Below are 12,896 nucleotides of genomic sequence, written 5' to 3' on the forward strand. Positions count from 1 at the left end.
ATAAGTTTAGAAATAAGCATGTCTACATGTGTAGGAAACATATAAATTGAAAACCTCAATTTCAAATAAATTTTGATTCCTCTTTACAAATACTTGTGCTTGTTTTTAATTGGAGTGGTGGGCATTGTATAAAGCTAAACTGCTTTTCAAATTTTTCATACTCTCATTTTAAAGATAGACTTGAATGACAGAGAACAAGTGAGTATCTTCAGATAATCAGTCACTACAGATAACGAGAGCACAGCCTTGAAAACCCATTCTACATAAAAAAAAAATGCCAGGTAAAAATCAATGAGAAGTCCTTTGTATTTTCTTTCAGCTGTCACCACCAGCTGCACTGGCTGTATGTGTACTGCCAACTGCAGTACGGATCTGCATTAGTCTGAGTCCTGTGACAGTTCCATCTCTCTATTCACCTTGCTGATGTAACTCATCCTCAAAGTCTCATTCAATAACTCCACCTTCTCAGCGTCTCCTGCTACCAGGACATCCATCTCATTAAGCAGTGGACCCACATTTTCCCTAGTCTTCCTTTTGCTGTTGAATTACTTAAAGATGCTTTTCTTGTTATCCTTGACCTCCCTTGCCAGATTTAATTCCAAGTAGGCCCTAGCCTTCCTTGCTGCATTCTTGCAGTCCCTGACATCATTCCTATATTCTTCCCAAGCAGCCAGGCCTTTTTTTCCACATTTCATGGCCATTCATCTTCCCTTTGAGTTTATCCATGAGCTCCTTGCTCATCCATGCATGTCTCCTGCCACTTTCCCTGATTTCTTATTCTTAGAGATGCATCAATACTGAGCTTGGAAGAAGGGATGCTTAAATGCCGATTAATTCTCATGGGCCCCCTTACTTTCCAACACTCTGCCCATGGGGAACCTCTAAGTAACTCCTTGAAAAGGTCAAAGTTTTAATATAGAAAGGATATATAATTTACTTCAGTTACAGGATCAGTGGACTACTATAGACATAAAGCAAATGCTTACACACTCCTTGAATATTTTTGACAGCCACCAATGGCTAGGACCTTTGCTATGCACTTCTATCCTCACAAAAAATGTTACTGGACTAGAAAGTTTTGATTCAGAATGGGGGAAGGAAGAGTTCACCATCCTGATTCACTCAGAAAGCTTTCTCCTTCTCCTTCCTTGGAGTCTCCAGCCCGAAAACAGAAACACAGCTAAGCTGATCAATTTATGTGGCTACAGCAAAAGTAGAATCACAGCAGGTTTTCTAATTTTACCAGTAACTTCACTCAATTATCTGTTCCTCTGTGGTTAGGAAGTCACCAAGAAGAAAATCTTAGCTTTAACTTGAGAACTCAGTTTCACTGAGCAGTACATAACTTCTCTTGGTAAGACACGAAAAATTCTGCAAGAATCCTTCCATTCTAACCGCAGAGCAGGAATACTCAAATACTTTTGCCATGACTGAATAAAGCTTCAGTGTAAAAACTAGAATTTGTGTGATACAGCTTCAATTTTCTGCTCTGTAACTGGTGTCCTATGTGATAGACACAACAGATGCCATAATTCCCCAGTATGTTCAACTTTTCAGGAAGACAATCAGTTTATATAAGATAATATAGCCTCAAGATGCTGAGTAGATCAGTGGGCTTTATCACCATATTGCTCAGAGCCATACCACTTGCAGTGGTACGTGTTTACTGGAATGCCTTCTTTTTAACACCTTGTTATTTCATTATTGTTCTGAAATCAGCAGAATTGCTCTTACATCCTGCACTGATAAACATGTATGAAGGAAAACAGCTAGTTTGTTCACAGAGCAAAATATGAAGGGAATATGTGATTCTATATTTAAAAGGACTAAAAAAAGAAAAAGCCAAGCAAGAAATACTGAAGCCAGGCACATAGGAGTCACACAGTATAGGATTGTTAAAAACACAGAGCGGTTGCCAAGCATTCATGGGTGCAAACTTATTAGTGGGTAGAAAAGGTCAGCATAATGGTAACAAGTTGAATTTGCCTTTTAGAAGAGGGAGGGGAGCACAGACTCTAATAACACCTTGTATTGAAGAACTCAATTTTCAGTCTGCATGATGCAATTCTTCATTAAACAGCAAAGCTGGATCTGGATCTCCTTTTGATTAAGTAAGCAGCACAGTACTGAGGCTTGTCTGAAAATTCTGCCTCAACATTCTTATTTAGGAACATATACAAAAGATCTGAATTTTATCTACTGATATTTTAAAGGCATTTTTCCCAATAATTAGGAATAGAAGCTAGAGATTGTTCTTTACCTTTAGAAAGCCCTTAGGTCTTTAAATATGGTTGCCCAAGGTCAGGATCCTACACCTGGTGAGAAAAGATAAATATTGTCACATAATACGTGCTTTCTGGAACGTTTCCTTATCTTCTATTTTGTCCTTCCTACATTTCCTAGAGTGGAAGTGTAGGAATTGAATGTTGCTTCTGCATATAGAACTAACAAGATTCGTACTTTATTTTGTGGTCTCTTTATTGATACTAATAATTCTTTCTGGGGTTCTTTTTATTTCATTGAAAGGGGGGTCTCTGATTGTTTTCATCAACTGTCCTTTAGATATTGATGCATGCTTAGTAAGTAGATGAAGTAATTAATAAGTACCATGACCACAGCTTCTGTATTTTAGACTAAAAGCATATTGTAAGGTTATTCTGTTTTGCTAAGAGGCCCTCAGCAAAAGAATAGCAGGTTTATCAAATATCAAAGAAGCCAGGGCCTCCACACAAGGCCAAATTGTCTCACTCTAGGACTGGGGGAGGGGTACAACAGGCAGGCCTCAGGATGCTTCCCTCTATCCTCCTTCCACACTTATCTTTATCCAAGAATCAACAGGTGTCCAGAAATAATGACCAGGCGCTGAGTAAGCAAGAGTTAGAAGTTAATTAATTAGCAATATACATGCTTAGCTAGCAACAATTTATGTTCAACCAGTATCTTTATGTTTAGTTGAGCGTCGGGAAGATTGTGAACCTGAAGTACTCAGCCAATGGGGAACCAGGGGAGGAAAAGATAAGCGTCGGGTAGTAGGGCATAAAAGATGTAACACTGCTTTCTGCAGTGCGCCTGCTTGCAGGACGCCTGCCATTGCAATTGTGAATAAAATCTGCTTTTATCAGAGATACCGTCCTGATCAATTATTTGGATATTTCCAACAGAAGCAGTCTGGATATAAGCTACAATTTACTTATGTACTGAAGGCTTTTTGTCATTTTAAGGCCTTCTCTGTGTTGATGTCACCCCTTCTCAGTATCAGATGATACTTCAGAAATTCTAACCTGCCATTTTGAGACAAGAAATTAAATAAAAATACATATAAAGCTCATTCTTCCTGGCTGAAGGGAGAAGGGCAGATTCAAATCTGTTATACAAGCCTAAATTTTTATTAACTCTAATCTGGCCAGTTAGATTTAGATCCTAACAGCTTGTGATATAAAGATGCCTTGGAGCAAATTATGATCAGCTTCAAAAAGAAATCCATAGAGCACGATTCAAAATATCTGCTTAAGCATATGCTTAAGGTTCAACTTCAGTATTACTAAATTAAGATTCAGCTATTCCTCTTTCTGTCCCCTCAAGTTTATCCCTGAAATACTAATCTGAATGTATACAAAAACAAGGGCAAACATGAATAATAAAGAACTTTTAAACTCTCCATCTCCCTTCTGGGACCGGTCCAAAAAAGTGCAGTTAAACTAACAAAGGCCAGACATCTACTGCTGCCTCTGTCAAAAATGCACTAATTTCCTCAGAACAGAGGTACAGATAAGGGCAAATACTCTGATAATTGCTTCTGAGGTTTACATTTCACCAATTGCTTTCTACAGTTGTCACATAGGTATTCTAGACCCTAGTTACCTATGTGACAGCTGGTATGTCTTTACAAGCCTTTCCAGAAGAGCTCCTCCACACTGTGAAGGTCCAGAATTATTTAATCACTGCAAATTTACCACTCCCTCTACACAGCTGCGCAAAGCTTTCTACTGTTGGCAAGAAAGAATCTCTAAATGTGGAGATCATGTTTTAATCCACTGCCATCTTCTGATAATTATGCTGAATGTATGAAGTGTCTAATTAAAAAGCAGAGGAAATATTAAATAATAATGAAAACACTTGGATGAAACACTGTGACTACATAAAATAAAGTCTCTTTAACAAACTGAGTAAGTCATATCTATGACACAGGTATCACCTTGCTGCTATTGAAGCAAGCGAGAAAGACATAGGCTGGGACAAAGGTCAATTTTATAAACAGCAAATCTGAGTAACTTGTCCAAAATCATGCAGTATTTGACTAGGAGTTTCTTATTGTCCATTCCTGTGTTGATCATAAAGGAAACATTCCTACTAAAGCATGGGTGTCCAACCTTTTGGCTAATGCTGGGCCATACTGAGTGAAAAGGAATCATCTTGGATTGCGCATATGTAGATCGCTCCAAAAGTAATGCTTCCTATTTCCAAGGAAACAATAACAGATACAAACAGCACAATAACACTGTTTGACTGAACAAATTCTCAGCTACAAAGCACTAATTTTCCACACAGTCATCACCATTAGCTCTGCATTTTCACCAGTGATGAACAAGAGCCTGCATGCTGTGCTTGTAAACATCCGCACCAGCAGAGGTGACCCACTGTTGCTGCTGTCACTAATGAAACGCTCCCACCACCTCACTGCGCTCACACACACACTTTGGTTTCCACAAACGTTCACCAAGCATTGATTAATGTCAGTGGGTGCAATTTTTTTCCACAGGAATTCAGTGACACACCTTTGCTTAATACATTCCCATGTCAGATGCCATTCTGCCAGACTGCCCTTCTGTGTCATCTGTCACACAGCAACAAAATGCAACAGGATGCTGGAGGGAAGGTTCAGCCCCTACTGCCATACCACCAACAGCCGCCTCTGATGTTGTGAGTCAGCATCATAAAATAGGAGGCATTGCTTTTGCTGCAGCCTTCATTAAATATAAAATACAGTTAATGTATACAAAGTAACAAAATTTATTTTAATTTTTTTCATTAAAACATACACAAACAAGAGCAAGAAAAACATAAAACTAGAGGGATATGTGACCTTGTTTTTGTGAAACTAATGCATCAGGCTGGTTTGATGGCAGTGGTAGAAGTTCTCATTGAACTCTCAAGCTGTTCAGTAGAGATTTTTCTTGAAATTTTACTCTTCCCATACTTGATTCTTGACAATTGTTCACAAGTGTGCTTACTGCCAAAAAGTGATGACACAAATAAGGCATGACTCTGAAGTGAAAGGCATTTCTGTTTGTAAGAGAGGTCTTATAAAAGTCTTGAGGTGAAAGAGGAAAAGATAAAATGTCCTTGCAAAATAAGCTGAAACTTTGGAAGAACAAAGGAAGGACAGGGGGTCCCTGGAAAACAAGATAAAGAAAAAGCAGAGAAGAAGTGTTTCGGTCACAAGGATCCGGTTAAACAAACTTATCTTGCTAACTCATGCTAGCTTGACAAGATGAAGGGGAGAGTTTATCGTGCACCAATGTTTGGTTGGTGCTGAGGGGCCAGGTTGGGCCAGCCAGAAAGGAAGAGCTGTCGCCATGATGGCATGGGGCAGGAGGCAGCTGCATTGTGAATTTTGCTGGGGCTCGTGCAGGCTGCGGATTGGACATGCCTGTAAGCACTCCTGCAGAATACTTCTATGAAGGTCACACTTTCAAATACAATAGGAATATTTGGATAGAATCAGGTGGAACACTGAAAAATGATGCCAATGTATATATGAGTGGTAAAAAGATAATCTTAACCCACAACCGAGGAAATATGAAAATTGTGAAGGCAGTGTTATTTGCCATTAAAGTGATAAAAGCTAAAAAAGATGTATGATTCACAATTCACCCACACACCGGTTTTAGTTCTATTTTAGAAATCTACTTAACTAGCCTCCTTTGCTAGTCACAGGACCTCTTTTGCCTCATTCTGCCTGTCAAAGGATCACTTTAAACTTGAGTCAATATGGTGTTATTTCTAATCATGGATATTCTGTTATATTGGTGGGATTGCATTGACCTTCAAATAAAACTGTTGGGCGACACAACCTTACCCAAAGAGGGGCTGCAAGCTTCCAAGGACTCTCTTTCGTTCTGAGAAAAGCTGTTGCCTTTGCTGCTATTAATGACTATGAGACGCAGCCTTGCAATTACTGAGCTCAGAAACTCTGAGGCATCTGTTACTGACGCCTGTTTTACAAATGCGGTCCTGCCTACACTTGGAGCCTGAACTTCTATGTTTGCATGCACCAGATACCACCCCGATGTAGCTAATGAGCAACACCTAACAACTTTTTGCAGTTAGTGAGGCAGACACCTCAAAATAGCAGTCCTCGAGTTTGTCTCTCGGAAGGCTGAAAAACTTGCCCAAGCCAGCTGCAAAAACATATGGTAATCAACCCTTAATGCATGGATATGGGCACATCATCTGCAATCACTCAAGGCCACCATTTCACGTGACTAGGCAAGACACGCCGCAACTAAAAAAAGAGCTGCTGAACGGGATAAACCGCACTGAAGGCACTCCAAGGCACAGGCCCGAGGGCTCCTCAGAGCACCTTCCAGCAGGGAGCGGACGCACCGCAGAGCAGCGCGGGCACCTCCCTCCGCCCTCGGAGAGCCTATCGGCAGCTCCCAAACCACCCGGCCTGCCGCGGGGCAGCCCCACGCCGCCAATCCTCGGGAGCCAGTCACGGAGGGCGGGCCGCCTGGCCCCGCGCCAAGCTGCCGCCAGCCCGCTGTCGCCTAGGCAACAAGGCGAACGGGCAAAAGAGATTGCGCCACCGGAAGCGACCCGCCGTGCGGGCCGGGGCGGAAGCGGAGGCGGGGCCGGACGGTGGCGCAGGTACCCCCAGCGCTGCAGTGCTCTGGCCCCGCCCTCACAGCCCGCCCCGCTCCCGGGCCCCGCCCCGCCCCGCCCTCAGGCTCCGCCCCTCGACCGCGGCCGCCGCCGCCGGGGAGGCTGCGGGGGTGCCGCGGCGGAGCCGCTGAGGGAGCGGAGGTTTCTTGGCAGGGCCCGGCACTGCCCCGCGCCGCCTCGCCCGTCGCCGCCGCCACCGCCCCGGGGCGGGCTGTTCGCGGCGGGTGAATGCTCAGCGCCTAGCGGGCACCGCCGGGGCGGGGACGCACGGACGCCATGGGCTGCTGCAGCTCCGCCGCGCAGGTGAGCGCCCCGCGCCCCGCTCCACCCCTCCACCGCCGCCGGGCCCCCCGTCCCCGGCGCCGCAGCTCCGCCTTCGTGGCCCCCTGCCCTCCGCGCTGTGCCCTCTTCCCCCGGGGCCCCTCCCGGCCTCGCCCAGCCCCTGCCCCCGGCTCTGCCCTGCTCCGGGCCCGGCTGCCCCCGCTGCCCCCGCCGCCCTTCCCGGTGCGTGGGGCTGTCCTCGGCTCGCGCCCTCCCCGCCCCGCCGCTCTCCTTTGCCCTCGCCGAGTCCCTCGCTCGTACTGCCCTGCTCCCCCCGGAACTTCACGCTGTTCGCTCGGGCTCCTTCCCGAGGCTCTGGATCGTGGCTAAACGCCGCGGCGGTGCCGCGCCTGCCCGTAAGTGTTGTCTCCCTCGGGTTGCGGTGGCTGGATCCAGTTTCCAGCAGGCTTCTTCTGTGGGAAAGTCCATCTCTGCCGTCCCGGATGACTCATCACAGAGATGAGTTTTTTAAGTCAACCGTTCAGGCAGTGCTCTTCTTTATTACTATTTTTAAAATTTTTTTTTAGTAAGGGTTCTGTCTTTCCCACGCAAAGCGCTGCAGAGAGCTGTCCAGTTGCAGGAGGGAGCAACATCTTTTCCATGTGTCAGATTTGCTGCAAAGAGGAAGGCAGTGAGCTTTGTGTGGTGTGTGGGGAAATAGTCTAGAGTTGTAGAGAATGTCGTTTTCCACGAATGTTAGGAGGAGATCTTTAGATCAGGACGCCACTGCAGCAGGCTGCTGCCAGGGAGTCTTGTGGTTTGAGGTTTGCTAAAACTGTACTGGATAAACATCTGCTAGGAGTGGCTTAAGAGAAGCTGATACGGACTTTGAGCGCTGTGAGTGAGGCAGATGTTTTCAAGTCCCTTCCAACCTTATTTTCTATGATTCTTATCAAAATTCGTTTTTATAAGTGTTTCATACACTCCTTCTAGGTGTTCCCTATGAATTTGAATTGCTTGTTCCCTGTTATGTTCTTCTCTTAAATGAAAAAGCAGTCTTGTTTGTGGGTTGTGTTAGACCAGAAGCAGGAAGAAATAGAAGATTGGATGTTTTAAGTTCTTAAATTTCAAGTAACCGATTTTTTTTTTTGTGAAATTTGCCTTCCCCTGCCAGATCTCATGATGCTAATGGTATGCTGCTGAAACTCTCATTTGCTTTCCTTGCGTGTGGCAAGATGTGGCACAGTAATTGAGCTTAGCATCCCGTCTACATAACTCCGCTATAGAGAATGGTTGATTATTTAATTCCCTAACCAAGAGCAATTATGCATCTCCTCAGGAAATCCAAATCAAAAGCTAGTTGCTGAATATTTTATCACCAACAGTTTTGTCTGGCATATTGTTTGCAGAAACCTTTCTACCAACAGTGCAGCTCTGCATTATAGCCTATTGTCTGTCATCTGCTTCCTTTATCATTAACAATAGATGTTGGCTTCCTCTACCCCTGCCTTTATGCCTTCCCCTGCCTTATTTCCTCTGAAGCTTTCCTTGAGGAGGGTTCCATCAGATGTTCCTTCATGTTGCTTCACATCTTGTGTCTCCCTGTTCAGCTTCATCATAGGCTTTGACACAGTCTTTCTTGTCACGACACCTCATCCTCATTCCTTATGAATGTATCAATTTGATTTTCCTTAAGTTTATTCTCCAGCTCCCCAGCTTGTTTGATCTTCATCTGCTAATCCTCATTCTTGTTTCTGAGAGAGGTGATTACTTGTGTTTTGGCTTTGCCAGCCATTTTCTTGTCTAGTTCCTGCATCTCCAAGTCCCTTCTCACGACTGCCACCTCCTCATCTCATTTATGTTACTGCATCTACCTGTGACTGGCTGTTGAACCAGGCAGATTTCTTTAGTGTCTTCTCCCTAGCTCTTATTTCATGCTCAATTGCCTATTTTTTTTTTTCAATTCATTTCCTGGTTCCTTTGCTTTGCAGGCTGTCAGGAGCTCTGCCTAAGGCTTTTTCCTGTTTCTCTTTCCCTGTAGAATCTAAAGATTAAAAAAAAAAAAATCTGATTCAAATTGACATGTAAACATGGCTTTTCTGTGCACAGAGCTTGCTACGTTCGCTGGTGGATTCCCATGGTCTGCTTTTTCTGCCTTTAATTGCTTAACCTGACCCTAAAGTGCCATTCACTCTGTTTTATTTCCAAAGATATGTTTTGTTTCTGTTTTTTTTTTTTTACCTTTTCCTATCTTATTCCCTTCCAAATTTTATCGAGTTGCTGTCCTCATCTGTAGAACTGACAGTTAGCTGCGCTCTGCTTCCCTTCTTTTCCAAACTCCTGGAACAGGAAATCTAAATCTAAATTGTTGGACATTCTCTCTTCTTCCTTCATACCAAGTTCTACCAATCTTGTTTGTGTACTTGGCTGAGATTTGCCTCATAAAGCTCTCCGCACACTCCTCCTGGCCAAGCAGCAAGGTTTCCCCTGCTTCCTTAGCCCCCCTTGCCCTCTCTTGCTTTTGATCCTATCAGCAATCTGCCTCTTAATGCTGTATTCTCACAGGGGTCTGCGCTTTTACTTCCAGTTGTTTGTTGTTTTTTTCCCCCTTTTCATTAACTTTCTCCTATTTCACCAAATTTTTCAAATTTGAACTGTTGCAAGTGATGTCAACTTAAGCTTGGCAGGACCATGCCAGGCTTTCTTCCTGGTACAGATGTCATCTTAACTGTTGAGTTGCTTTAATCTGGAATACTTTGTGCTTGATTTTCCCTTTATTTCAGTCTTTTATGCTTCAACAGAGTTCTTTGACTTCTTCTGATGTACTGTCTTTTCTGATCTGCGTTTGTCTTTATCATCACAGCCAAAGTTCTTGTTGTTCCATTTCACTGTTATGACTGTCATGGAGTCTGGTTCTTTAGGTGCATGTGCTATTTGGTACTTGTTTATGTGGACTTTGCTGTAAGTTTTTGTGCTTGCTTGGTTGTCTGCATTTTGGATGGTGAGCTTTTTGACCAAACCTTGTGCAATGTCAGGTACGCCTTCCAACTGTGTACTGTTAATTGATTAGGATCCTCCTAATGCTTCAGTTACTTTGAAGAGTGGTTGTAAGGCAGTGGTGCAGTGACTTGTTGGAGGTGAAAGCCTTGTAAAGGGTGGAAGAAAGCCCCACCTTTATGTATGTCTTGCCTTGCAGGGCTGTTGCGTTGTCTGTACCTTCATGCAGTTTCAGTCCAAGGTCCTCCCTTACTGTGTTTTCATCATAAGTTTTCCAAGGTGGGTCTGTCTGGGTGCATCTCTTTCATCATAGATATGCTGTGCAAGAAACGTTGACAATATTTAAATTTTTTTTTGTCCACATTACTTTTTGTTGTTGTTATCCTTTGGAAGTGAACTTCCTCAATTTTAGGATCCTTTGCGTGAGTAGTGCTGAAGCTTTGAGAAGGTAGGATAGTCATATTCCTTGTCAAATGTTTGGTTCCATATATTAAGGAAAATTGAGTTTGCTGTTGAGGGGCAACACTCTCTTTCTGTTCTTTCCATTCTTCTTCAGTGGTGTTTTCTGTCTCACTGCACTAGTCCGTGATAAATTGAATTTGCTGGAGGTTCTGTAAGAGTTCATCACTCCTGTCTCATCATAACTGTCAGTATCTGCTGTAGAGCTATTTGACTGAAGTAATCCAGACAGGTGGTGGTGGATTGTTTTGTTGCTGTTTTGTTTATTTTCTGTTTGTTTGTGTAGGCAAGCAAACTTTCATTATTGTTTAATTCTGATTGCTCCAGTGGTCTAGTTTATAGCAACGTTTGCTGTTGTATCTAGGGATACAGAATTTCAGCGTTTGTGAAAGGGAACGAGCCGTGGGATGAAGTGGATCTTCTTAAGCTGTTTTTTCCTGGAGTAGCTGCAGTATGGAATTCTTTCTCCTTTCCTGTCTTCTGTGGATAAATTGAAGCTGAGTGTAGTTACTAGATGTGTGTTTTGGCATTCTGTTAGAGGAACAAATCAACTTACTGGGGTTTCAGTGTCAGTTCTTGGTCAGGGAAATAGCTGTGTGTGTGTGTGTGTGTGTGTGTGTATGTATATATATTAATCCTCACATCTTTCTGTGCTGTAAACTTCATCTAAGATGCATATGGAAAGAGCTTCAAGCCTTGCTGGAAACTGTAGGGATGAGTGGGTTAAACACAACATGTATCTTCTTCATGGTTTTAGTGGTGGACTCGGTTTTTACAAGACCCAAAGAACATTCCATTATAAAAGGAGAAGACAGATCATCCATTAACCTTCCCTATAGCACTTGATGTCAAAGCATCAAAGAATAAATTTGGAATTCGTAGCTTTTAAAATATTTTCATAGTTCTGGTGAAAAGTAAGTTTCTTGTGACCTATTACAGACAACACATATCATTCAGTGCACATCAGCTTCAATTGCCAGAAGTTCTTGCAGTCAAATTTCTAAATATAAGGGGCATCAAACCATGCCTGTTTCATTGCATCTGAGTATGATCGCAAAGGAAGATGAGTTGGTTAACAGTGTTGATATTTAGAAGTAGAATGGGTTGTGAGTTCTTCTTCCAGCAATTGCAGCATTTAGTTTCCTTTTCAGCACCTTGACACTAGATGAAGCCTCTGGCAAGCAGATACAGAATGAAGGACGAAGCATACAAGTAGGATGCAGGAACAGTGCCTTTCAGTCAGGCATCTCATGGAGCTGTTTATGTTTTTTCTCCTGTATTTCTGGTCTGTGAACTCCATTCACTCCCGGTGAAGCATCAGGTGTACTCTTTACAAATGCTGTCACAAGCAGCTGCACAACCTGTGCAAATGATTCCTTTTGATCTTTGCATAGAAGGAAATACTTTAACTACAGAGCTGCTTGTAAATACTCCTTCTCAATTCCGTTGAGTTTTTTGTAGAGATCTAGCTCCTTCTGAAGTTTAGACTGTCTTTAAGTTATGTCAGATCTTAAAAGTTGTAAGTTATGCATTATTTCCTTTGTGAGATATATAACTCTGACTGGCTCTTTTTCTTTTTTTAGCACTTCAAAAGCTGAACAGTTGGATTAAAAGCAAGTATAGAGTATTGCATCATTACAAGATAATTTTTCTGTAAAGAGAGAGTGATTTCAGAAAAGATATATTGCTATGTTAATAGTGAATGCTAAATTAAAAGCTTATGGTAGTCTAACTGGCATCTAGATTACTGTCAGCTGTCAAACTTTAGGCTGGTAATCATAGGAGTGTATGTAGGATCATGCCACTGAGTATTTCTGTTTTTGCTGATGCTGAAATGGCAGTGTTTATGGTTATGTGGTGAAGTACTCAGTGCCTTGACTCTCTAAGCTCTGAAGGGAGCTTTTCATCAGCAACGCATACATTTTTTCTCCTTTAGGCTAATTATAATTTTTGTTCATTTGAACTTTAGTTGTTTTGCTTGTGAAAATCAGAATTGGTGAACCAACGTGACAGAAACTGTGTGTTTTGTTATTTTGTGTTTGCATCTTTCTCACTTGAAGAGGCTGAGCAGTTGTATAAATCCTACAGTTTGCTTCTAAAAGCCAGTGAAGCAGGGTGTTGTCAGATTACTGCTACCCACTGGCTGAACCGATATGCAAATTTGTACCTATATTTGATGAAACTATTTGGAGAGTTTATGCATAAATAAATTAAAAACAGCCTAAAGAATCTTTTAAGAAGAAAAAAGAGTTAACATTCAAAATTTTTCATTTTCAAGTTCACCTTCACCATTC

At 42.6% G+C, this 12,896-nt stretch overlaps 1 protein-coding gene across 2 annotated transcripts in view; it reads left to right on the top strand.

Moving 5' to 3' along the window:
- Positions 6,957-12,896, top strand: part of SLC44A1 (solute carrier family 44 member 1) — a 68,691-nt gene continuing 62,751 nt past the window's right edge. Inside the window, exon 1 of one of the 2 annotated variants that reach the window (XM_021380164.1) lies at positions 6,957-7,188. In XM_021380164.1, coding sequence (XP_021235839.1) covers positions 7,162-7,188 — 27 coding nt within the window. In that variant the 5' untranslated portion in view covers positions 6,957-7,161. Of the gene's footprint in view, positions 7,189-10,311; positions 10,423-12,896 lie in introns of those variants that run through there. The other variant, XM_021380163.1, reaches the window with a different exon arrangement.

The sequence above is a fragment of the Numida meleagris genome, chromosome Z, assembly GCF_002078875.1.
Source record: "Numida meleagris isolate 19003 breed g44 Domestic line chromosome Z, NumMel1.0, whole genome shotgun sequence".
NCBI classification, from domain to species: Eukaryota; Metazoa; Chordata; class Aves; order Galliformes; family Numididae; genus Numida; species Numida meleagris.